At 39.0% G+C, this 26,049-nt stretch overlaps 3 protein-coding genes across 4 annotated transcripts in view; 2 read left to right on the top strand and 1 right to left on the bottom strand.

The window, feature by feature from the left end:
- The window catches only part of LOC139152194 (uncharacterized), a 460,524-nt gene that overhangs the window by 410,969 nt on the left and 23,506 nt on the right, over positions 1–26,049 (bottom strand). The gene's annotated exons all lie outside the window — the stretch shown is intronic.
- The window catches only part of LOC139152198 (TCF3 fusion partner homolog), a 66,912-nt gene that overhangs the window by 31,282 nt on the left and 9,581 nt on the right, over positions 1–26,049 (top strand). For both annotated transcript variants that reach the window (XM_070725338.1, XM_070725339.1), the window contains exons 2-3: positions 8,575–8,645; positions 11,169–11,238. In XM_070725338.1, the coding sequence (XP_070581439.1) occupies positions 8,575–8,645; positions 11,169–11,238 (141 nt within the window). The remainder of the gene's footprint in view (positions 1–8,574; positions 8,646–11,168; positions 11,239–26,049) is intronic.
- On the top strand, positions 17,361–18,941 carry LOC139152184 (uncharacterized). The gene is made up of 2 exons (XM_070725305.1): positions 17,361–17,410; positions 17,728–18,941. The coding sequence occupies exons 1-2, from the start codon at positions 17,374–17,376 to the stop codon at positions 18,936–18,938; spliced, it is 1,248 nt and encodes a 415-aa protein (XP_070581406.1). The 5' UTR covers positions 17,361–17,373; the 3' UTR covers positions 18,939–18,941.

The raw sequence follows: 26,049 nt of genomic DNA, 5'->3' as shown, positions 1-26,049 counted from the left end.
TACTTTTTGAGGAAAAAAATAGAGTGGTCAATTAAAAGAGTGGTCAAAGTGATAGGGTTTTTATGGTAAAGCTGGGCTGTAAGATTCATCATGTGCTATTTATAGCAATTATGCAATCTGTGTAAACAGTGCAATGAAAGTGTTACATGATTCCTTATAATGCTTTTGATGACCTTGAACTTCTTAAGTTTCAAACATTTGTCTCTTCACTGTGCTTTCTCTGAGTACGTACAGTCTCAACTTATTCAACAGAACTTACTTACAATGTTAATTTGAAAGTTAAAATGTGCTTGCTTAATAGGATGAAAATACTGATAAAGATAACCAGCGTAAGATTCTTTATAACCTGACAGATATGCTGTTTTTTTATGACGTAAATCTTGATTTGAGCAAGTCTTGTTTACTTTAATTAGAATGTAATTAACTCTCGTTTATTAGCTACTATAGACTAATATAGTCTATAGAAGCTATTGGGATGGGTATCCGTCCGGTGTCCACTGTCAGTCTGTATGTATGTATGTATGTATGTCCGTTTGTGAGGCGTCCGTCCACTCAAATATCTTGAGAACTGCAGTACTTACTGATTTGATATTTGTTGTGTGGATAAAATATATGATTTTGAGAAACTAATTTTATTAATTTTTTGATATTGTTGAAAATATGCAAATTAGCGCCAAAAAAGGTGTTTTTGGTAAAAAATCTTCTTCTTCATAACTACTGGTCAGACAGCTTTTTTATTTGGTATACAGGTCCCAAGGGATGACCCAACTTAGATTTGTTAAAATTGTGATGAAATATTGAAATCTGTATTTTTACGGATTTTTTTTTTCCATTTTTGGTAAGGCCATCCTGAAATGAGCTATCAAAGATATCCACCTTCTTCATCAATACATGTGTCACAAAAGGTTATTCTCTACATAACACAGCAGAGCTCTGTCAACTGTTGAGTCGCTTGTTAGTCCCCATGGACACCGTCCGGGGGGACTTATAGGTTTGGTCATGTCCGTGCGTCCGTCCGTCCGTTCACGCAGATATCTCAGAGATGCCGGGAGCGATTTCATTCAAACTTGATACAAGGATTACTTCATATGTCATACAGATGCACGTCAATTTGTTTTGTGATACGATCCAATATGGCCGCCAGGCGGCCATTTTATTACGATTTTTTCATGTACAGAGCCATAACTCAAGCATGTTCCAACCGATTTTATTCAAAGTTGGTACAAGGACATTGACCAATGTCATAGATATGCACGTCAATTTGTTTTGTGATACGATCCAAAATGGTCGCTGTGCGGCCATTTTATTACGATTTTTTCATGTACAGAGCCATAACTCAGGCATATCTCAACCGATTTTATTCAAAGTTGGTACAAGGACATTGACCTATGTCATACATATGCACGTCAATCTGTTTTGTGATACGATCCAATATGGCCGCCAGGCGGCCATTTTATTACGATTTTTTCATGTACAGAGCCATTACTCATGCATGTTCCAACCGATTTTATTCAAAGTTGGTACAAGGACATTGACCTATGTCATACAGATGCACGTCAATCTGTTTTGTGATACGATCCAATATGGCCGCCAGGCGGCCATTTTATTACGATTTTTTCATGTACAGAGCCATTACTCAGGCACGTTTCAACCGATTTTATTCAAAGTTGGTACAAGGTTATTGACAAATGTCATACCTGTGCACGTCAATTTGTTTTGTGATACGATCCAAAATGGCCGCTCTGCGCCCATTTTATTACGATTTTTTCATGTACAGAGCCATAACTCAGGCATATCTCAACCGATTTTATTCAAAGTTGGTACAAGGACATTGACCTATGTCATACATATGCACGTCAATCTGTTTTGTGATACGATCAAATATGGCCGCCAGGTGGCCATTTTATTATGATTTTTTCATGTACAGAGCCATTTCTCAGGCATATCCGCATGTTTCAATCGATTTTATTCAAAGTTGGTACAAGGACATCGACCAATGTCATAGCTATGCACATCAATTTGTTTTGTGATGCGATCCAATATGGCCACTGTGCGACCATTTTGTTACGATTTTTTCATGTCCTGAACCATAACTCAGACATGTATCATGCGAATTCATTCAAAAGTATTTTTATCACAGACCAATGAAGAGGACTCTATCCTCTCTGAGGACCTGTAATCAAAATACCCATTAACAAGTGGGGACTGTGTCATCAACGATGACTTGTTTTTTCAAAACCACTGGTCAGACAGCTGTAATATTTGGTTTACAAGTCCCTAGGATGACCTTAGGGAGATAATTTCATACAGTCAGGAAATACTTAATTTTGTATCCATGTCTATAGTAGCTTCAGGGACTTTGGCCCTATGTTTAATATACATACCAAGTTTGGTCAATTTTGATCGAGTCAAATCAGACATATATCCCTAATTAGGAAAGTTCATTAAATATGCAAATTAGCAACTATCTTTCATGTCACCCCTTAATGGTTCCAACTGCTAATATATCTTGGTGTGATCAACATTTGTAGCTAATCTCATCAAATTTTGTGTAGTCATTTTTTATGTATATCTGTTTTTTTCTAAATAATTAATTATGCAAATAAGTAAAAAGTATTCGAGCCACACCCACCCAAAATTAATCAGTTCTTGCCGTTAGCTAATTGAATCTATGTACCAGATTTGATTCTGATCTGATCAGCTGTTTTTGAGATATTGGACCAACAGACAGACAGACAGACAGACATCGCTGCAACATATGCTCACATGTGTGAACACGTGAGCAAAAAATGAGTACGTGGCCTGGCATTTGACTTTTGTCCCAGGGCCCAGTGCAGTGGCTAGTGGACACACATCGCCTTGCTCATATCATGAGTCGCAGACTGTAACAGAGTAACTGATTTTCCTTCTGAGTTTACGTTGTGATAAAAGAAATTGACTAGATTTTAAATGCATGATCGACTAAAAGAAGCAATAACCTGTATAGTCTAGTAGGACCTACTCTATTGTGTGTAATTTTGTAGCTAGAAGATGTAGTCTCACAATGGACTCTTCAGTGAAATTCTGGGCCTGATTTTAGTACGTCCCAGTAACTCCCGTATTATGGGCAGGGGTTTCATTAAGTTTTGAAGTAGGGGCTAAAATAAAAAAGTAGGCGTTTTGCAGCTGCGTAGCAATGAAGTGGTCATCGGGGGAGGGTCCTGGGAGATTAAATATGATAATTCAATATTTTGAACAGAGGAAACTAAAATCTAGAAATAATTTGACAATATTGCTCTGTAAAGTAGGAACCTTGATGTACGGTATGATAAAGCCAGTCAGAGACACAGACTTAGAGACACAAGTAGAACACATGAGCTGGTGAAATCTCCCTTGAATTTTCTGTAGGGAAAAATCCCCCGTTGATGCCATCCTGGATGAAACAGTGATATTTTAAACACAGAAAATGATAAACTTTTCATTAGTGTACTATGTTGTGCTTTGAATTAAGAACCCCGACATTGGGTATGAAAATGGGTAAATGGAGAACCTTAATACTATTATAGGGAGGTAAAAGTAATGATTTATTTATCCATAATGATTAAAAATGATTATGTTGACAATATTTTATAAATAGAAGCAAAGTAATAACCTTGATATGGGATATGAAAATTTGTACGTTCAGAAGCTCACATAATGGATTTAAACTGACGTTTGCTTTTGAAGTCATTTCAAAGGTCTGCTCGTATTTTAAACCACTTAATGCGACATTCTTATTGGAGTGGATAGACCGAAAATCAGTACACATCATACTTTCAGTTGTATGACACATTGACGCCTAAAGCCAATGGCAGTGCAACGCACGTCGGCCTACTAAATTTCAAACTGTAATGAATCGAGAAGTATACGTAAGAAAAAATCAGGCTATTGCTTTCGAAAACATTTTAAACCCACGTAATTATCCTTCTCTTGTTCCTTGGTGCGCTTTAAAAACCCAAGATCGTAAAGCCAAGCTTGAGCTCGCGATCACTTCTTCCTTCGTTTTCGGCCAGCTTGTGAGGGCCGACAGGTGTAGTACGCACGTTTTCATCGGTGGATATAAAGGTCACAACATAGGGGTAAGCTATTGCAGTAGCCAATAGAATTGTCCATCGCAATTGCGATTTTTATTCAGGCACACTCGCTGGACTTGTTACATAGCGGTCACAGTCGCTCGTCTACTAAACTTTGTTTCACATAAGAACCCGTTGATGGAGTTTGATAACACAGCTTGTGATACTTGTCTTTACCATTTCAGAAGGTAAAAAATATCTTGGCGATGAAAGAGTCCCAATTTTTCAAAAAAGTATCCGGCAAAATCGTGAGAGTAACCAGTCAATTTCGCCGGCTGCCAGCTCTTAATGAAACCCCCGTTTTGGGGAGGACGTAGTTTCTAATTTTGTGTAAAAAGACACTTAAACACAATCTGAGGAAAACACTGGAAATTCCCTTGAGAAATAAATTGGTTCCCATTTGTACTGGTTCACAGACTTTTTAGGGGTTGTTTTATACTGGTCCGGGATAAAAAATTACTGGTCTGGGACCTCGGACCAGCGTAATTTTCAGGCCCTGATATGTCAGACTTTAACAATCTGTTACAGAATTCAAATGCAAAATAGTATCTGAAACGTACATGTTTTGGTTTTCGGCACTGATATGTTGGCATCAGAACAGTTTTTGAATGTCTGACTTTTGTTATTGGCCTGCTATTGATGGACTTTAGCAGGAAAAGAGATTTTTTTCAGCCCAAAGTTCATTCCGAGAGGAAACAATTTTGAATATTAGACTTTATCGGGTATCAAATCACATGTAAAATATTTAACATATTTTTACCTCACCTTTGGTATATGTTTATAAACCAAAGAGAGCTTACCTTGTAAGGTGAATGAGTCTCATTTGCATCTCATTTGCATGTCTGTATGTATTTATGTCTTTATGTCTTGTAGGCTCCTAAACCGCAGCACGTATATAGTATTTGCTACACAGGTGCACCCAGGGGTGGAGATGTGAATTTGTTCAAATGTAAACATGTCAGCGTCAAAAATATGCAAATTAGAGTAAAACTCTGTAACTGTAGGTAAGATTGGATGGAAATTTGGTGTGCAGGTTTCTTTAGGTATTCTAAATTAGATGTGTACAAAATGGGTTGAATTTGTGTTTGTATTTCGGGGGTACTTTTTTTAGTTTCCAGTCAAAAAGTCTCTGAAACAGCTTGTCTGATTGCTAAATGTTCCTCGGGATGACCTCAGTCAAGTTTATATAAATTGTAGTGAAATGTTCTCAGTGTTTGAAATAATCGGTGGCAATGGTGGCATTTGCCACCAAAAACTGTCAATCTGCCACCAAAATTTTTTTCTGGTGGTATTTTTCTGTTACTAAATTTTGGGTCATCATGTCATCGATCCTACGGCTTGAATGAAGGAACACTGAAGGAACACGCGTTGTCTAACGTCAGAAAACTCATTAGCAAAAAAAAACCAAACTAATTGCGACATTTTGGCATGAATGAAAACATAGCGTGAATCCAAATTTGTGATTGGCTAATCTCCATATCGATGACAGCAGCTTTTGTACACTTGACATGTTGTTGCCCTCTGTGATAGCCACATATGCAGTCATATGGCACGAGATAAAAGCATTTTGTGACATTTTGAAAATAAAGCCAAACTGCAGCCTGCATGAATTAAATAATAATAAATACTTGCAATTCATTAGCCAGTACAGGGCTCAAAAATTGCTATCGCCCGACGCCCGTGGCTAGTGAATTTTGCGTTCAGGCAAGTAAAATCAATATGCTTCCCGTCCGACGGGCAAGTGCACCAGCGGTTGAATTAACTAAGCTCATGACAATTCAAGCTTGAAAACGTATTTCATTAGGTCTGTACACGCCTAAAATCATTGTAAGTCCTTCAACTCTCAGAAGTTTTTTCTGAAAACCCTTGAAAATCCGCCGACATCGCAAAATAATCGTTCTTGCTGTTGTAAAACACAAAAGTCGTAAAAATAGAGTTTTGCAACATGGTCTCTCCGACGACACGGATCGGAGTGAACTCACTGTTTTGTATGTGTGCCGTAAAGTGGTGTGCTCTTGACAGTGGTTGCATTATCTCTTTGTGCATGAGTCGTATGACAGTCGATCGGCTTGATGTGATAGTGTAATTGCACCATGTGCTTGGTAAATGGATGTAAACTTATTCGAAGCCATGGATCTCAGCAATGCTTCCTGTTCAACGTAAATCAACACCCAGTTGAAAAAGTTCAAGTTTACATCGTAGTCGAAACGGGCTCAGTCGATCATGGAGGCCACATATTGCAGCTACGTAGTGCGTGAGATGCAGACAGTTTCAAATTACGTGACCTTGGTTGTTAGGGATCAGCTCTCACTTACAGAAAACAAATCTGCACTGAAGAGTAACGAAACCGAAACTTGAATCTGCTCTCTTGACGAATACATTTATCAAAATAAAACTTTGAAAGACTGCAGTGCTCAGTGAGCAAATATGTAAACAGGTAAAAGGTTTGCAGATGTACATGTGCGTATGCATTAGCAGATAAACACTAGCAGAGCAGTTGTTTGTGATCTCAGTTTGATAATAAAGAGCAGCAGCCAGCCATGCACATTGTAAATCACACAATCTTATCATCCTTATGCAAAGATTTTAATTTGGATTAGGTTGAGTGGAAAAATTCCAAATTCAAAGATGTTTTCTAGATGGCCAAATCTACAGAATAGACTAAAGTATTCTCACATTTCTTCTGCGACATTTCAGATTTGGTAATAGTCCTTCATTTTAACAAGATGTAGTTCATGTTTGAATCTGTTTTTTCCCTCTTTGAATTCACTTCATATGGCCAAACTCTTGCTCTCTGTTACAAATTTGGTACAATTATTAGAAATTTAGGGCAAGTAATATTTCCTCCCGGGCAAGTAAAAATGAAATTCATGTGTCCCACATTTAGTAAGTTTGAAAAATTTTTTCAAGGCCTGCAGTATGGGTTGACTTTTTGTGACGTGTACTCACCATATTTTCAAGAATTTATAAATTAGAATGAGTATGTGGCAATGACAAAATGTTGTATTATACCAATCACATGATGTGTTAAACTGCCACCAGATTTTTCATAATTAGTTCCAGAGACCAGCTCTGGAACTGTTAGTTTTTGCTCACTTTCCTTCTTTCTTTCTTTCTTTCTTTCTCTATTTCCGGTATTACTACCATAGAACATGCTATACACAAATTTTACCTTCATTACCCAGAATGCATTACGGCACGCTTATGACGTCATCGCTCACTTTGGACGGGTTTTACAAGCATTTCTTGTTTGTTTGTTTATTTATTTTATATTTTACATTGCACAACTATCATATTGCGTTCAGCTATTAAAAATTCTAACTTTCTTTCGCTTTGTTTTTTGTTGCTTTTTGCTTTTTAATTTTCTCTAAATACTCGCCGTCCGTGGCTATACTGTTTACGTCATACACCTTCCATATGGTTTTTAGTTGAATGAGATTAACAATGGCGGCGTACGAACGCTTCCCTCGCATAGAGAGAGAAAAGTAGGCTTTGTGTAAGTTTACAAGCGCGGCTGGGCACATCGTGTACCTAGGCGAGGTGGGTGTGCTCGAAAACGATGATCAATGCAAGTTTTGGATTCAAAATCGGCTGTTTTCGGCGGAGAAACTGCCCGCCGGGTTTTTCTATATCAGTCTGCAGGGCTGTGGTGGGAGGCCGTTTAACGCCGGTAACACACAGCCCTGCCATGCAGAGCTAGGCATAGCATAGTGAACTGTCTGTCACCGCACCGGCATGCGTTGGCTGCACGTAAAAGCAACTCAACTTTCCAAGATCAAACGGTCAGTATCTTGTGAAAACAGCGACATAGCAATGAAAATTGTTTTAGTCAGTGGTAAAAACTCTTAACAGATGAAGCGTTAATTGCTTTTAATCAAATGAAAATGCATGTGGCCTCGGTTTTCAAGTTCAACGGCCTAGGTCCGATGTCTCCTCTCGTCTGATATACATTTCCGTGCATTATCATCCCCCGTATGTATCTGTTGCGATTTTACCGTACATGTAGGCATTTGTTATATGAGTACTGTAATTCCCTGGACTGCCTTGCTTGTAGTTGTATTCTGTTGTTACCGCTATCAGCCCTCACTATAGGTACGTGCTTGCATATTAAAAATCCCAAGCACTTTCATTCTGCACCAATCTTTGTCACACATTCTCTTTTCTTCCGCTGCTCTGGTCTCTGGAACTTTGCTTTTGCTTGCAAATGCTTTCTAGTTGCCACCTGATTTTATATCTGGTGACAAACTTTTGCCACAAGAAATAAAAAAGTATTTCTATCCCTGGTTCTTATTCGTAATGATTGTGTGTTGATATCTCTCCATGTATCTGTTGTATGGGCAAAATGTAAACCATGTTTCTGAAGCCAGTTTCAAAAAGTAACATATCGGTATGACCCTTACGAGTAAGTTCCTGTTTGTATATGAACCTGTAAGCTTATTTGTCATAAACACTGATCTCATTGAACCTTTCCTTTGTTGATTAGGTTAATGGAAAGATCACTAATAGGCTGCATAGTGTGAAGAAAACCATACGGAAACTGAAAAGAGAGAGAAAGTAAGTTTATTTAGAGTTATTTGCTGCTGGAGTCAAGGTACTTACAAAGCCAGCTGCTTAGGGTACCAGTTTATTTCATGTCTTCACATCATGAACCGCTGTCAACGACGCAGAGCTTATCAAATAGGTTGATTTTCCGTCGTCGTCTGTTGTCGTCCGTCGTCATCCATCAACAATTGCTTTCTCCTCTGAAACCGCAAGTCCAATTGGTTTGAAATTTTATATGCAGTGCACTTGGGGTGACCTCACTTAAGTTTGTTCAAATCATGGTGAAATTTGCATATTTGTATTTTTGGGGCAATTTTTGGTGTTTTAGGTAAAAAAATCTCCTTCTCTGAAACCGCTTGTCCGATTGCTTTGAAATTTTATATGCAGTTTACTTAGGGTGACTTTAGTCAGATTTGTTCAAATGGTGGTGAAATTTGCATATTTGTATTTTTAAGGCAATTTTTGTCATTTTTGGTAAAAAGGTCTTTAAAAATCTTCTACTTCAAAACTACGAGTCAGATAGCTTTTATATTTGGTACATATGTCCCTAGGGATGATCTATTTCAGATTTGTTCAAATTGTGCAGAAATATGCAAATTTGCATTTTTAAGGCAATTTTTGCAATGTTTTGGTCAAAAAATGTATTTCTCAAAAACCACTGGTCTGATAGTTTTGAAATTTGGTATACAGATTTCTATAGATGAACAAAGTAATATGTATTTAATTTCTGATGAAATCTGTAATTTTGTATTTTTGGGGCAATTTTTGCCATTTTTGGTCAAAAAATGTGTATTTCCAAATTACTCATCTGATAGCTTGGAAATTTAGTATGCAGGTTCGTACAGATGAACCACATGATATTTATCGAAATTCTGATGAAATCTGCAATTTTGTAGTTTTTGGACAATTTTTTCCATTTTTGGTCAAAAAATGTGTATTTCCCAAACCACTCATATGATAGCTTTGCAATTTGGTATACAGGTTCCTACAGATCACTTTAATGATATTTATTGAAATTATGATGAAATCTGCAATTTTGTAGTTTTTGGACAATTTTTTCCATTTTTGGTCAAAAAATGTGTATTTCCCAAACCACTCATATGATAGCTTTGCAATTTGGTATACAGGTTCCTACAGATCACTTTAATGATATTTATTGAAATTATGATGAAATCTGCAATTTTGTAGTTTTTGGACAATTTTTTCCATTTTTGGTCAAATAATGTGTATTTCCCAAACCACTCATCTGATAGCTTTGCAATTTGGTGTACAGGTTCCTACAGATCACTGTAATGATATTTATTGAAATTATGATAAAATCTGCAATTTTGTAATTTTGGGGCAATTTTTGCCATTTTTGCTCAAAAAATGTGTTTCTCAAAAAGTACTGACCTGATAGCTTTGAAATTTGGTGTACAGGTTTCTACAGATGAGCTAAGTAATATTTATTGAATTTCTGATGAAATCTGTAATTTTGTATTTATGGGGCAAGTTTTGCCATTTTTGGTCAAAACGTGTATTTCCAAAACTACTCATCTGATAGCTTTGAAATTTGGTATACAGGTTTCTATAGATGAACTATATGATTGATGAAATCTGCTATTTTGAATTTTGGGGCAATTTTTCCCATTTTTGGTCAAAAAATGTATTTCTCAAAAAGTACTGGTCTAACAGCTTTGAAATTTGGTGTGCAGGTTTCTATAGATGAACTAAATTTCATCTTTTGAAATTATGATGAAATCTGCAAATTTTATTTTTGGTACAATTGTTGCCATTTTTGGTCAGAAAATTTTATTCTCAAAAAACTACTCATCAGATAGCTTTGGTTGACATGTTCTTAGGGATGATCCGATGTGATATATTCAAAGTATGATGAAATCTTCAATTGTGTATTTTTGCAGCTTATTTTAGCCACTTTTTTCTGGCCACTGCATTGAGCTATCAAAGATTTCCACCTTCTTCATCAACATGTGTCAAAAATAGTTATTCTCTACATAAACACAGCGGAGCTATATCGGCCACTAGGTCGCTTGTTTAGCTCTTCTGTCAACAATGCTGCGACCAGGTTTCTTAACTTTTTAGCTCTGCTATCAGTAACGCAGAGCTTATCAAATGGGCTGATTTTCTGTCGTCGTCCATCCATCGTCTGTCAACAGTTGCCTTCTCCTCTGAAAATGCATATCTGATTGCTTTGAAGTTTGGAATTTGATATGCAGTTCACTCTGGGTTAGTTCAAATCATAGAGAAATTTACATATTTATATTTTGGGGGCATTTTTTGCTGTTTTTGGTCAAAAACTCAAGTGTGCTGTATACAATATGATCTCAAAAGTTTCACTGATACACAGAGCTTGTTGGGCAGGGATTCAAATTCTAAGTAAAACAAAAATTACATTTAAATGAGTTCATAAATGTCCTTGAATTGTTGAACTGGTTATCTCCATTTTTAACTATTGATCTGCATTTTTAGATTTTGTACCAGTTGTAAAAATATTACAGAGTAAGCCACTGAACAATAATTTCTTAAATTTTTAAGGTTCCTAGTATCAAAGTTGGAGGGCTTTGGAGACAACTATTGTAATGTGCCAATCATTGTTTCATTAGAGGTAAGTAAAGATGCTGCAGAACAAAAAAAATTTTACTGCAGTTCATTTAAACCATACTATCCATATACATATCTCTTTGACTGGGTCATAAAACAATAATCAAAAACATCTTCTGGGAGACCTCTGTAGCTAACTTTGAACAAATTGTGCAGTAAAAGGAGCTCTTTCATTGTGCAGTTTTTGTCAGTCAAGTATGTTATTTATACATGTGAATGTGTAAATTTGAAAGCCGTTAAGTTGTAGATTTTTAGTCCCCAAGGACACTGTCTTGGGGTCATGTCTGTGTGTGCATGCGTGCATCCGTTCCTCCGTTCACACAGACATCTCAGAGATGCCTGGAATGATTTCGAAAGAGGATTGACCATATAACACCCATTTTGAAGGAACTTCACTGGTTACCCATTCAATATAGAATTCAGTACAAAATGCTTCTCAAAACCTACAAAGCTCTTATTAGGTTCTGAGACAAGAAATCAACCTTTCAAAGCTAACGATTCTCTATTGGTTAATAAGCTCAGAACCCCCATAAATTATATACAGGTATTTTCTGAAAGCCTGGATATAGGGGAACATTTTTGTTACCATAGTGTCACCATTGTTTACATAACTATCACGTGATAGGTAATTTGCATAACCTTTCAAAAATCGGTTTTCCCTATGTTTTGTTTCAATGCTTTGAGATATATGGCTAAAATTTGTGTGAGTGCAAGCTCTCCCAGAGATCTTTGAAAGTGTGTCTCAGAATTATTTTAAACCTTCTTAAACAATTTTTATGCCAGAAATACTTCCAGAGCAGCGAATTTAACCCCAGTTAATTTCTTTACAATTGTGCTAAAAAAAACTGAGCAAGATATAAAAAATCTGAGACAAACTTTAGAAGAGTGTTGTGACAGCTTGTATTCCAGCAAGTTTGAGTCAGATATTTTGAAGTAAGACAAAACATACGGAAAACAGATTTTTGAAAGGTTATGCAAATTACCTGTAATGTGATAGTTATGTAAATAATGGTGACACTGTGTTTACCAAACTGTTCCTCTATATCTAGGCTTTCAGAAAATATATAATTTAGGGAGGTTCTGAGCTTAGTAACCACCAGAGAATTGTTAGATTGAAAAGGTCAATTTCTTGTCTTGGAACCTTAATGACCTGGCTCAGAGCTATTTAAGGCCAAAAAAAAAAAAAGAAATGTTTCTGGTCAGCGCGCGCGTCACTTGAACAACAGCGCGTCACCCTTTTTTTTCCTGGTTTGAGGCCAGCGGCTGTGGCAAACTACATACTGATTACTATAACACCAAACCAAAACGGCTGAAGAGAAAGAAAATTCTTTGGGGCACATGATCAGTGACTGCATGAACAGTTTAAATGTTACTATATTGATAAAACTACAAAACTCAGTGTTATCCCCAGGCCATAGCGGTCCCGCTACGCTTTCGCCTCCCCCCCCCCCCCGCTACGCTTTGATTCTCCCTACGCTTTACATTTGTAAAATATTCCCGCCATCCTTTAGTTCCCACGCTCTGCGTAGCTACCAGCTGATGCATGCATTGTCTACACATAAGCGCTCACTGCAACTTTTAACCTGGTGAAAGAGTGGAAGGTGTGAAGTATGGTATGCATCAGATAAGTTGTCCGGAAGTGTTGAGAGGAACGTTAAAACAATAGAAGAATCGGCTGGGTTGTTCACAAATTTTCATTCCAGAACGACTATTACGACCAACAAAGACAGTATACATCGCGGACAAGTGTTCACAGAGGTAGGCGGTGTAGCACTAGCAGGGCCTTTGATCACATTCCCATGCTTTGATCAACGAAATGGACTGCAAAAGAAACAAGAGTTGACTGGTGAGGTTGATTATGATTGTACAACGATGAGTTTTGTCTGAGTACGATCACGATCGCGATCGAGTTCACATTGCATAAATTTCAATATGGCGGCGGCCATGTTGGTCGACAGGTTCATAACGTGTTGACATTGATCCTGGCATCGCGTTTGGTTCCACTCTGACACGTTCTCTGAAAGATTTTACACCTGATTTTCGAGGGATTCTAGTTGTACTTAGTTCATGTCTTGTGATCATCTTGGTGGTATTTTTAAAATCAAGAATCGAACGACGATGTTCAGTGGAAGTAGACGTTATGCGGGGGGGGGGGGGGGGGGGGGGGGGGGGGGGGGGGGGGGGGCGCCGCTGGTTGAAATCTATCCCCGTGATGAAAAATTATTCGCGGTGTTTGTCGTTCAAAAATGATATAAAACTCAATTGCATTTGAATTGTGTAAAGCTTAAACTTGTGAATTTTCCTCTTTGTTGGCAAGTTTTGACAATTTATTAGCAATATATGTATTAATGAAACTCCAATCAGACGAACCATTTCTTGCTCTCAAAGTTTCAATCTGAATCTTCTGTTTTAATTGCAATTGTAATTACAATACTGTGATGATTTATTTAAGTGTAATAAAGAGTTTCCATGATGTTCAAACTGCACACTTGTGTGTTACCATTGCATTTTGTTGTGAGTGTACATGTATGTGTGGATGCATGTGCAAGCTTACATCCATATGCAAATATAAATTAATGATATGCAAATGATTATGCAAATTAGCCGCTAAGCTTTGGCGCTTTAACTGACCCTGCTCCCTCCCTTGAGGAGGAGGGAAAAAAAAAAAAAAAAAAAAAAAGCCACGTCGCCGCACCATTTTTTAAAGAAAGGCCTGACCAGAAACATTTTTTTTTTTTTTTGGCCTAAGGGAGCTCATTCAAATCAAAGAATCACCACGCTTACTCCGGTCATCCGATAAATTGCTCCTCCATGTCCCTAACTGCAGACATCAAACCTATGGAGAATGAGCTTTCTCACGAGCTGCTCCACTCCTCTGGAATAAACTACCATTTGAAATAAGGACACTTCCTACAGTCAACATGCTGAAAAAACATCTGAAAACCCATCTTCGCTCAAGAGCATTCTGACATTGCCACAGTTGTCCCACTTCATTGATTCATTGAATTTTATCGTTTGATAGACAGTTTTATTGATAGCCAGTTGTATTGATAGACAGTTTTATTGATTGAGTTTTCAAATTGTGTACCTTTTGTTAGTCCCCATGGACACCGTCGGGGGGCACGTAAAGGTTTGGTCATGTCCGTGTGTGCGTGTGTCCGTCTGTGCATCCGTCTGTTCACGCAGATATCTCAGAGATCCCTGGAGTGATTTCATTCAAAGTTTATACAAGAACAGTGACCTGCATCATACATATGCACGTCAATTTGTTTGACGATATAATCCAATATGGCCGCATGGTGGCCATTTTGTTGCAATTTTTTCATGTCCTTTAATAGCCATAACTCAGGCACATCTCAACCGATTTTATTCAAAGTTGGTATAACGACAGTGGCCTATGTCATGCATATCACATTGATTTGTTTTGTGATAAGATCCAATATGGCGGCCATTTTGTTACGATTCTTTAATGTACAGAGTCATCACTCGGGCAAATCTTAACCAATTTTATTCAATTTGGTACGAGGACATTGACCTATGTCATACATATGCACTTCACTTCGTTTCACAACATGATCCATTATGGCCCCATGGCGGCCATTGTGTTACAATTTTTTGATGTCCTTAGCCACTACTCAGACATGTATTATCAGATTTTATTCAAAGTTGGTACAAGGACATTGACCTATGTAATAAATATGCATGTCAATTTGTTACACGATATGATCCAATATGGCTGCCTTGTGGCCATTTTGTTACGATTTCTTCATGTACGGAGCCACAACTCAGGCACATCTCAACCAACTTTATTCAAAGTTGGTACAAGGACATTGCCCTACCGGTATATCATACATATGCAGGTCAATTTGTTTCACGATATGATCCAATATTGCCCCATGGCTGCCATTTTGTTACAATTTTTCATGTCCTTTTCTGACTGCGTGGGCTCCACACGTTATAGAGTTCGTGAAGCACTCATGCACGTACACTTACTATCACACAGCGTTCACACAAACTTTATCGCAGCGAAGCTGTCCACCAGCAGAGCTATCAACCTAGTGTAGAAATGATAGAAATTGAAAGTTGAAATACTGCCATTCTGAACTTATTTCAACAAAAGACACAAAAATTGTTTTTTTTTTTATCAGTGAAGTTCTTCTAGTTTTTAAAGTTTATATGAGAATAGTTTTTTTTTAAATTAAGACATTATCTTTAGACATTATTAAGACATTCACTTCAATGCTGGCCATTACGTGGCAGCAGTGGTTAAAAATATGATCATGTTTCATTGTACTTGCTCACTTTCCAAAGTGTGTTATTATGCAATAAGTTGAAATATGAAAGTGCCGTAAGTGTTTTCTTCTTCAGTGCCACCCTACATTCGTGTTATTGTATCAGACTCATTCACTCATAAAAAGTAGGTCCAACAATTTTCGCAAATATATGACAAAAACCAACATAGAGACATCTTTTATACTTTATTCTTTAATTTTGAAATTAAATCTAGCCATACTGAGCATGACATTATTAAAATTTGGAATCAAGTGAAGGTTATAAAAATGTTGTAAATCACTACATTTTTGTCGCTAGTTTGTAATGGTGAAATCAGGAGCAGAAGTGCAACTGAAGTGACAGCGCCACCTCTGTTTGGAGTGTGAGTGTATACACTCACTCTGGTTTGCCACGTGTAAATAAATGTGAGCAAGGTGTCATTGACACTGTTTTATTAGCTATTATAGACTATAGTCTATAGAAGCTATTGGGATGGGTATCCATCCGGCGTCAGTCTGTATGCATGTATGTATATATACTATGTATGTATGTCCGTTTGTGAGGCATCCGTCCACTCAAATATCTTGAGAACCGCAGTACTTACTGATTTGATATTTCTTGTGTAGATGAAAAATATGATTTTGAGAAACAAATTTTTTTAATTTTCACCTTCTCGTGTCTATTTATAGATGGAGAAGGTATTAGATTTGAAAACCAGTATGCTAGCTGGTGTCAACTTCTACTTCTGTCTGTCAAGATCTGTTGCTTCTACTTCCGTCTGTCAAGATTTATTGACGTCATGCCATTGTGATGGGTCATATCAAAAACTGATGGGGGTGTTCATGGTTCAGGTTGAGATGTAGGAGAACGATTTTGAGCTGTGACAAAAATCAAGGGACTTAGCGGCATAGTCACAGTGTTAAACCTTTCTCCAAGGTTTCTTAGCTGACTACGATCTATTACAGACTACTGATCTGACTTTAGGGGTACTCACTTTGTGTTTGCTCACTCTGTGTAGGGAGTTCAGAAAACAATATGGCGGCCGTACGAATTCACGCACGCTGTAAAATTTGTTGAAATTTAAAAACGATTTTCTAGTCGCGCCCGTCGTTTTTATGTAATATTTTAATGATATGTGTACAAATAAAATAGAATGACAATGGTTTTAGCGCCAAAAGTACGCATTTGTGCAATTATCTGCTGTCACTCCCGCTCTTAATCTAGCCCCAAGGCCGATGAGTGTTCGCTGTGTCTGTGCGTGGCACTAAACAGCGGCGGGGTTATCATCATTGATTGGAAAAGCAAAGGGGTAGCCAATCCTGTAAGATCTTTCAAACAAAGTTAGAATGATAGCCAATAAAATGAGCTGTAAGATGGTGTGTCTTTCATATGTAATTTTTTGCCCGTACGTTGTAGTAAACTGAGGTCAAACTGTTTTCTCGCAAATACGGTATGTAATTGGTTTTAAAGTAACCGTTAGCAATAGTCTGACATTTAAACTTCTTTTTAATGTTAATCTTGTTACAATTTATGTACCAGCTACACCTAAAAATAAGCCGATAAAATTGACACCAATGCGAGTTTGACAGAGCAGTGGGGTCAACAATATGACACTGCTCAAAATATCGGAGCGACGTCAGGCAAATGCATCGTTGCCCACTGAAACGCCGGATTATTCTCCCAATCCTCTGTTCGTTACGCTCATTTTCAATAGCTGTTTCCCTTTGACCTCCGGGTGTATGCAGCCATTCAAAGTTACCTATGACCTATGACCTGAATAAATAAAAAAGACGGAATAAATAAAACAGACGCGCAGTGCCCTCTGGAAAAACCCCTAACAGCTGCCATCTTTTCTCAACGGCTTGGTATGGGTGGACGCATTAGCCTAAGCTCCCGTAATTGCGGTGAGTATTTTTTGTCTTAAGTTTGTAGTGTGATTTTTTGTCGCTACTTGCTTTCCAAGTTTTCGCTGCAGTGTCCCTTTATTTTGTTTTTGTTTTTCGTTTCGATTTCTTGGGAAATTTTTCTTCGTGTTCAGTTTTCTCGTATTGCCATGTTGCTCTGTACATGTTTGCAGTGTACATGTGTAACGCACATGGCGTGACGCAACTCATGGTCGTGTTCTAGCTTTCTGTTGAAGGTGTGCGTTGCGTTTCTTGCTCGTCCTCCGTTTGGTAGGTACGTGTCTATGTTTGTTTTTTCTCTGCGTTTGTCCTTTCAGGCATTATGAGCACGGGAATTCAGGACGAGGTTGACAATGATATACCAGCGGTTCCGTCGGCATGTGATGATCCGCCTCCTGCTGTATCGACCCACCAACTGTGTCAAGTCCTCTCCACGCTAGTACAGTCCGTACAAGAGCTAAAGGCTAGTCAAGCCAATTTAGCAGTTAGTCGCCCTCTGGGTGGACATGTACATGGAGCTGACGCTCCTGTAGCAGGCTCCTCTCGAGCGCAAGGGGAGTGTACCTCTGGTTACACAGCCTGCCAACGGTCAAAGTCTCTTAGGAGAGATGAATGCGCTGAAGAAAGGCCAGAGTCTCCACGTGGTACAGATGAAGTCTCCTCTACGGATGATGTGCATACTATTAAAAGGCAGAAGCGTGGCAAGGCTGCTATAAAAGGTCAGAAGAAAAAGAAGACAAAGAAATCTGAATCAGAGGAGTCTTCTACTGACTCTGAAGGCGGGTTTGATAATCCCCATAATAAAGATGGTGGCGTCTGTCTATCAAAGTCAGTTAAAGTGTGGTTTCAGCAACAGCGTACCAATACGGTATCAAGTGAGTATAAAAAGGAAATGCAACAACGTTATGCAATTTCTCAGGATCAGGAGAGTTTGCTGACTCCCCCCAAGATACCTGAACATTTGGCAACACAATGGAAGAAACAACCCAGTACGAAGAATTTTGTTTCTCATGATAACAATTTTTTCAAGGCTTCTGAGGCTTTGCTTTTTACTCAGTTGCCTCTGTTGGAGATTTTGCAAGCTCACCATGAGGGTGTTACATTGGATTTCGATCAAATCCTCCCAGCTATTCAACACAGTGTGTCTTTATTTGGCAGTGCTTTTCATGGCTTACAGATTGCCAGACAGAAGGTATTCAATGATGTGTTACCCCCAGCTTATGTATCAATGAAGAACCTGGAGCCTACAGGAGGTACTCTGTATGGTGATGAGCCTATTTCTGAAGCCAAGAAAGCCAAGCAAGCCCACAAGGTAGCAAAGGAAGTAGCACAGTCCTCGACTACTAGTGGCTACCAACGCAAGCGCAATTACTCACGCCAGTATAATACAAAGTATGGTAAACCCTACCAGCGCCAGCAGTACAACCAGCAGTACAGCTATAGAGGCAAGTATTATCGGGATTATGGAAAAAAGGAGAAGTTTTCGAGTGCCTCTACTGATAATTCCTTTCGTAACAAAAAAGAATGACTACAGTACCGTTCAAGTGGGAGGCCTGCTCAGACATTTCTTTCACCATTGGCAGTCACTTACTTCAGATCCTTGGATACTAGAAACAGTGCAGGGTTATCATTTAGAACTTACAATGGCTCCTTTCCAGGCTCGTCAGTCTGTCACCAGGGTTCCACAGTTTCAGGAACAGTTGATCGATGTGGAAGTTCAGTCACTTCTGTCAAAGGGTGCAGTGACAATAGTGACCCCTGTACCGGACCAGTTTGTTTCTACAGTGTTCCTCGTATCCAAGGCAACAGGCGGCTGGCGTCCTGTCTTCAACCTCAAGCCCCTGAACAAGTTCATTCGCTATCAACATTTCAAAATGGAAGGGGTACAGCATGTCAAAGCCCTCCTTCGCAAGAACGACTTCATGGCAACAATAGACCTGAAGGATGCGTACTTTACAGTTCCAATATTCATAGGTCATCGCAAGTACCTACGCTTCATCTGGAAGGAAACTCTTTACGAATTCGCAGTCCTCCCATTCGGAATTGCAAGTGCTCCAAGGGTATTTACCAAACTACTCAAGCCAGTGGTGTCTTTCCTGCGTCGCCAGGGCATAAGGTGTGTGATCTACATAGACGACATGCTCATCATGGGCGAGACGTACAACATTTGCAAAGAAAATGTCAAAAGAGCCATAGATGTCCTGCAAGGGCTAGGTTTTCTCATCAATTGGGAGAAATCAAAGATTGTTCCACAACAACGAGTCCAGTTCTTGGGCCTGATTTTCGACTCTTTACAGATGACCATCATGCTTCCAGAACACAAACTGTCTCAGTTGCGGGCCGATTGCACAGCTCTCCTCCATCTCAATCGAGTATCAGTCAGACAACTGGCACAGTGCCTGGGTCGGATGACAGCCAGTTTAGATGCCATAACGACTGCGCCACTTCACTATCGATCACTCCAGAAAGACCAAATTACGGGTCTGACAATAGCAAATTCATACGATACAGTGGTGGATTTATCCAACGAAGCAAAAGCAGAGCTTCAGTGGTGGGTGGAGTGTCTAGATGCTTGGAACGGAAAGAGTATCCTCCCTTACCAACCAGATACTATCATTCAGACGGATGCATCAATGATAGGCTGGGGTGCAGTTTGCAACAACAACACAGCCCAAGGACGGTTGAATTTGGACGAAAGGCAATTACATATAAATCTGTTGGAATTACTTGCAGCCTTTATGGGTTTGAGAAGCTTGGCCAGTCATCACAAGGACACATGCATAGAGATTCAGACCGACAACTCTACAACAGTGGCGTACATCAACCGCTGCGGGGGAACCCATTCATGGTCTCTGAATCAGATAGCAATGGATATGTGGAAATGGTGCCTGTCACGAAACATTCTCTTGACAGCGACTCACAGGCCAGGTCTCAGCAACCAGGAGGCAGATCACTTGTCCCGCCAGTTCAAGGACAACTTGGAATGGCAGTTACAGCCGGCACTTCTGCAGACCGCCCTGAGCCAGTTGGGTCTGTCACCTCAGGTGGACCTGTTTGCTACACGTCTCAACAGACAGTTCCAGCGTTAAGTGGCATGGAAACCGGATCCAATGGCATGGGAGATCGATGCGTTCACAATACCTTGGACCAATCTGAACGGGTATGCATTCCCCCCTTTCTGCCTAATTCCGAAAGTCCTCCACAAAGTTCGTCTCGATCGTGCACGGGTCGTGTTAGTGGCACCAACTTGGACAGCCCAACCATGGTATCCGGAGTTACTGTCACTACTGAGGGCGCCACCACTGTTACTGCCTCGGTGTCGACACCTGCTGATGAACTCTGTGACAGGAGAGAGTCATCCATTGGAAGGACAAATATGTCTAGCCGTATGGCAGCTCTCAGGAGTACCCTCAGAGCCAGAGGCATTTCAGAGCGCGTGTCCAGAGTGATGGTCTTACAATCCCTACGAAGAGGGTCAGCTAAACAGTACGAGTCAGCATGGCGTCGCTGGAGTAATTGCTGTGAGTTGCAAGAGGAGAATCCTATTTCAGCACCTGTGCCGATAGTACTAGACTTCTTGGTTGACTTATATGACAGTAAGCTTCAATATCGCACTTTGAACGTGTATCGATCAACCATCTCTTCTGTACACCTACCAGTTGACGGTTATCGCCTTGGAAACCATCCGCTTGTGGTACAGTTTATGAGAGGAGTCTTTGTTTCTCGCCCTCCTAAGCCTAAGTATACCTGTGTTTGGAATGTTAGGCAAGTGTTGGACCATCTGCGTAAGATGTCACCAGCCAAAGTTTTGTCTCTGAAGTTATTGACACTCAAGACTGTTATGTTAATTGCTCTTTCTACAGCTGGCCGCTGTTCTGATATTGCTAATCTACAGATAGGAAAGATTTCTGTGGTTAAAGGTTTCGCCATTCTTCTGCCGAGTGGTCTAGCCAAGATGGACAGACCTTCTAAGACTAGAAAAACTTTTAGATAGGCGTATTTGTGTTGTGTATTATTTGTTTACTTATTTGGAGCGTGTGAAGAACATACGCAAGTCAAAGTCTCAGCTTTTTGTTAGTTATGCTACAGGTAAGCCGGTGAAACCAGCTACAATTGGTCGGTGGTTGCAAGCAGTCCTCCAGCAAGCAGGCATTGAGAAGGACTTTACTGCCCATTCTACGCGAGCTGCCATTACCAGTGCTCTACACTTCAAGGGTGCTTCCCTGTCTCAGATTATGGAATTAGCTAATTGGTCATCAGCACGCACTTTTGCCAAGCATTACAGCTGTGATGTCTCTCCTGGTCATGTTAATGTCATTGATGCTGTCATTCATTAGGTAATCTACCTGTTGTGCTTCCAAATCAGCTATTGAAAATGAGCGTAACGAACGGAGGATTGGGAGAATAAATATAAATTATACCAGCTTACCGTGCAGGATAATTGTAGTTATTCTTCCAATCCGGAGTGAGTGGAGCGAATTGAAATAGCTCCCTCCCTCCCCCCCGTAAGTTTATTGCTCTACTACCTTACTTTCAAAGATGGCGGCAGTTAGGGGTTTTCCCAGAGGGCACTGCGCGTCTGTTTTATTTATTCAGGTCATAGGTCATAGGTAACTTTGAATGGCTGCGTACACCCGGAGGTCAAAGGGAAACAGCTATTTCAATTCGCTCCACTCACTCCGGATTGGAAGAATAACTACAATTATCCTGCACGGTAAGCTGGTATAATTTATGTTTTTACACTGTAAACGTTGCAGAGTCCAAATTTTTTCCCAGCGATTGTTATTTTTAGGCCAAAATGAATATGATTATCTGTTTTCTTGGTTTAATAAACTGATTTTTAGCGGGACATTACTTGAAGTGCCGGTAGTTCACGACGGGTTCAGTGAGGGGAGAATTGATCTTGAATATTTTGACACCGCGAGTCGAGATACGTTTCAAGTTTTAGAACTTCCGGGAACTTTTTTGAAAATTATTAAGTGATCGAAAGCAGTGCAGTTACTGAGACCGATCTCCAAATAAGGGACTGGTCAGTTTCTTCAGCCGGGGGGGGGGGGGGGGGGGTCCACCCTGTTTTGACTTTGGTGATAGGGGGGGGGTCACCATGTTTTTGAAATGCCCAATAGGGGGGGTCAGTGTGTTTTTGAATTTTGACACAGGCTCATAATTGCCTAAAATGCTAGTGTCAGCCACAAATTTCATCATTCAGTTGTATTTTTCAGCGCGCCCTTTGGGCACGTAACTTTAATAATCAGTCATATTTTTCAGCACGCCCAACTTTGACATATCAGAGATATCTGTATGTTCAATATTTTTCAGCGTGCTCTTCAAGCTCATTACTTTAATATATCAGACATTTTTCAGCATGCCCTTCAGGTGTATGACTTTAATATACAAGGCATGTATATCAGAGATATCAGGATCTTTCATATATTTCAGCACCCTTCGGGCGCCATACTTTAATAAATCAGAGATATCTTGATGTTTGCTAAGTTAAAGTGTACCATTATGAAATCTACATTTCATATGAAAAGGATGACAAATTCCTGATACTTTTCTGTTCTCTCTTTGAGAATTCAGTATGAGAAAGCAGCATGCACAAATATTTCACAATATATATTTGATACAGTGACTTATTTTAGAGATAGAAAAATGACAAGATATCTTTCCTTCTCATTGATGCAATTATTTTCCTTTGTGTCACAAGTTTTCTATGGAAAGATGCTTTTTTATGAACAAAATAACAGTTATTAAAAACTATCTACTGTTGATTGACCAATCAGAGTGCTCAATTCAGGGTGTTTTGTCTACTCGTAAAGTCTTGGTCACCAAATTCCAGAAACGAATGACAGCACCATAGTAAAGTACGGTCCAATCAAAAGTGAACATGTCATATTCTGTAGACATCTGGTAAGTTTTAATATTCAAATTTGGTAACACAGCGGAAACCAGCTGCAACACAAAATCTGCTGTGGTACAAACATAAACTAATGTGCCCTAGGGCATTTATAGGATGTTCCATTACATTGGAAGGCTATTTCACAAATAAAAGTTTTAATTCATATCCTAAATATGTTACATTGACAAAGGGGACGGTTGACGTAAACACATTGAAAACGAAAATATATCAGTTAGGGGCGATAGTTTTTAAGTCGGATAAAACCCTCGTACTCGGGCTTTATCCTATACATAATCATATGCTATGCCTCTGAGTCTGAAAACGGTCATTGTGTAAGCCTGTCGGCATTTTCGTAGCATTTTTTCTCATTTAATTTTGCAAAATATCGGCGAGTACCTCAATATTTCAAGATAACTCTTTCTTAGTCTGGTTCCCTGACCCATTTTCCCCGGTAGAGGGCGTGGGGAAAAACAGGGTCAGGTACCGGCAAATGTAAACATGGACACTATTGGGTTAAAATAAAACAAGCTGTAATTGGATGAAAGTAACACTTGTAACTTTTTTTCATGTTTCTTGGGTTTCGCACTTTCAGGCTCACTTGACACCAACTTCTTGTTTGTACCACAAAGCCGTGGAGGTAGAAAGAAAGACTTTCTACCTCCATGATTTAGCCACTGTGATTTAGCACACCTCTTGATACTTTTAGAACATCGACATGTTGCCTGGCATTTTTCATGAAATTCGGACACCTTTCTATCCATCGAAATAAATTGTCGTTCACAGTTCCAACAAAGTTTGCCTTCAATTAGCTGTGATATCGCAGCAGTACTTGTGCCGTGTATCGAACATGCTCGGGTCATTGGGGTCACGCCACAATCGGTGATGACCTCAATGACCCTAGCGCGTTCGATACACACCACAGCCAGCCTTCAATCACTTCTATTTCCCATACTTCTGGATTAATCCTTTCAGTTTATGTTTCCCGTCTCTTGTGCCAATGTTTTTGGTTCGGATACCAGTGTTCGAACATAATTCTGATCCAGTCGAATTTTGACCGGCATTTTCATGGTAGCAGCCATATTTGTTGTAGCATGTTCTGTCAGGATCCTAACCTCTGCCATCTTGAACAAAATTCTGTTCAAGATGGCTACCCGGTACCTGACCCTATTTTTCCCCACGCCCTCTACCAGGGAAAATGGGTCAGGGAACCAGACTAACTCTTTCTTCCCAATTGTTTCCTGGAGTTTCAGAGTCATATAAACGAAGATGAGTGAAAGTTTTAGACAGGAAAATCGGACGATGTTCGATGTTCACAGTACAATCAGAAGTTTTAATATGTGGAGGAAATAACTAACAAACACCATTCTCTAGAGGCAGACCTTCCTTTATGAAGTACCACATTTGATGCTTGTGGAAAGCTTGAACACACAAAGGAGCATTTTAACTTTTAGAAAATGACAAATTGAATAAGAAGGTATTCTGAAAATGTCAAATACTGAGGAAAAATGTGCAAATATTCAAAATAAACAGGTTAACTGACTGGTCAGCCATAAAAAAACAATGAAAATGTTTATGATCAAAAGTTTTTGAGATGTGCACATTTTAACAGATACAGAAATTATTAACATTATAAATATAAGACCAAACTATTTTTTTCAGGGATGGGACAAGTTGGAAATGAGGGGTGAGAGACAAAGGCACTTCTATTGCTGCATGTGGATGCAGCCACACCATTCCATTGACAGCATACTATATTCACTGTGTTGTGTTCAAGTTCCATATTGTACTGACTGTCATACAAGGATAACATAAGCAAATCAAATCAAATCAAATTAGAAAAGGATCAATGCTGTTGTGTGGATTTTGCTGAACATGGCTGATTTTAATATTTCGCCCTATATATTTGGTATCCGGAAAAGGCATATTTTGATGTAAAGTCAAAATTAACACTACATTGCTGACAATATATGTTACCGTTTCTGCATGAACTTTTCTTTTTTAGTTATAGTATATTAGTACTTCAAACAGATTAACAGTTATCGTGATATCAACCCATAATTTTACTTCTCAAAGACTGTAATTCTGCCAATTTTTTTTTATTTTTCAGTCATTTTATAAATTTTGCACTGCACAAGATGATTGAACAAATTGCAATGTTTGAATTTGTAAACTCAAAGAATAAAAATCCTTTGGTCACAGATTAAATTATTTTTTAAAAAGAAATTTACTTTTAAACACTTTTAGCACATATTCTTTACACGGTCATGTATTTCAAGGAAAATATGCCTATTAAAAACAGTAATTTCTTCACTTTTAATTTTTTTCAATACTATGACAATTATCAGCCATGAGGTTTTACAAACACAAGACCAGATAAGCGTTTTTCATCATTTCCATAGGACTCTTTGGAAAATCCATTAAAAACAGTTAAAAATGACTGAAAATGATCACTTGGTATACATTTAATTTACAGATGCCAGGTTGTGTATTTCACATACAATCAGGTCAGCAGGGAAGTGCGTCATTACTATGTTGGACTGTTAATTCTTATTTCTGAATTATTTAACTTTTTTTCCACATTGAACTATCTTTATACTGTAGCTTAGAATTTTTTTGATTGATATATTTAATCATCTTTTGGGTTCTTTGGGTCCATATCCCACCTCATGCCCCTACATCATCAACCATTTGCCAACAACTCCATGCCAACAACCAATTACCTGACCTGGCCACACATTAG

Source organism: Ptychodera flava, chromosome 15 (genome assembly GCF_041260155.1).
Source record: "Ptychodera flava strain L36383 chromosome 15, AS_Pfla_20210202, whole genome shotgun sequence".
Lineage (NCBI taxonomy): Eukaryota > Metazoa > Hemichordata > Enteropneusta > Ptychoderidae > Ptychodera > Ptychodera flava.
Note: the sequence above shows the minus strand (reverse complement) of the source record. Positions and strands in the feature narration are given on the sequence as shown.

Coding starts and splice junctions, on each gene's coding strand:
- LOC139152184 (XM_070725305.1), top strand. CDS start 17,374: ATGGGTGGACGCATTAGCCTAAGCTCCCGTAATTGCG. Junction 17,411..17,727: donor CCTAAGCTCCCGTAATTGCG/GTGAGTATTTTT, acceptor TTGTCCTTTCAG/GCATTATGAGCACGGGAATT.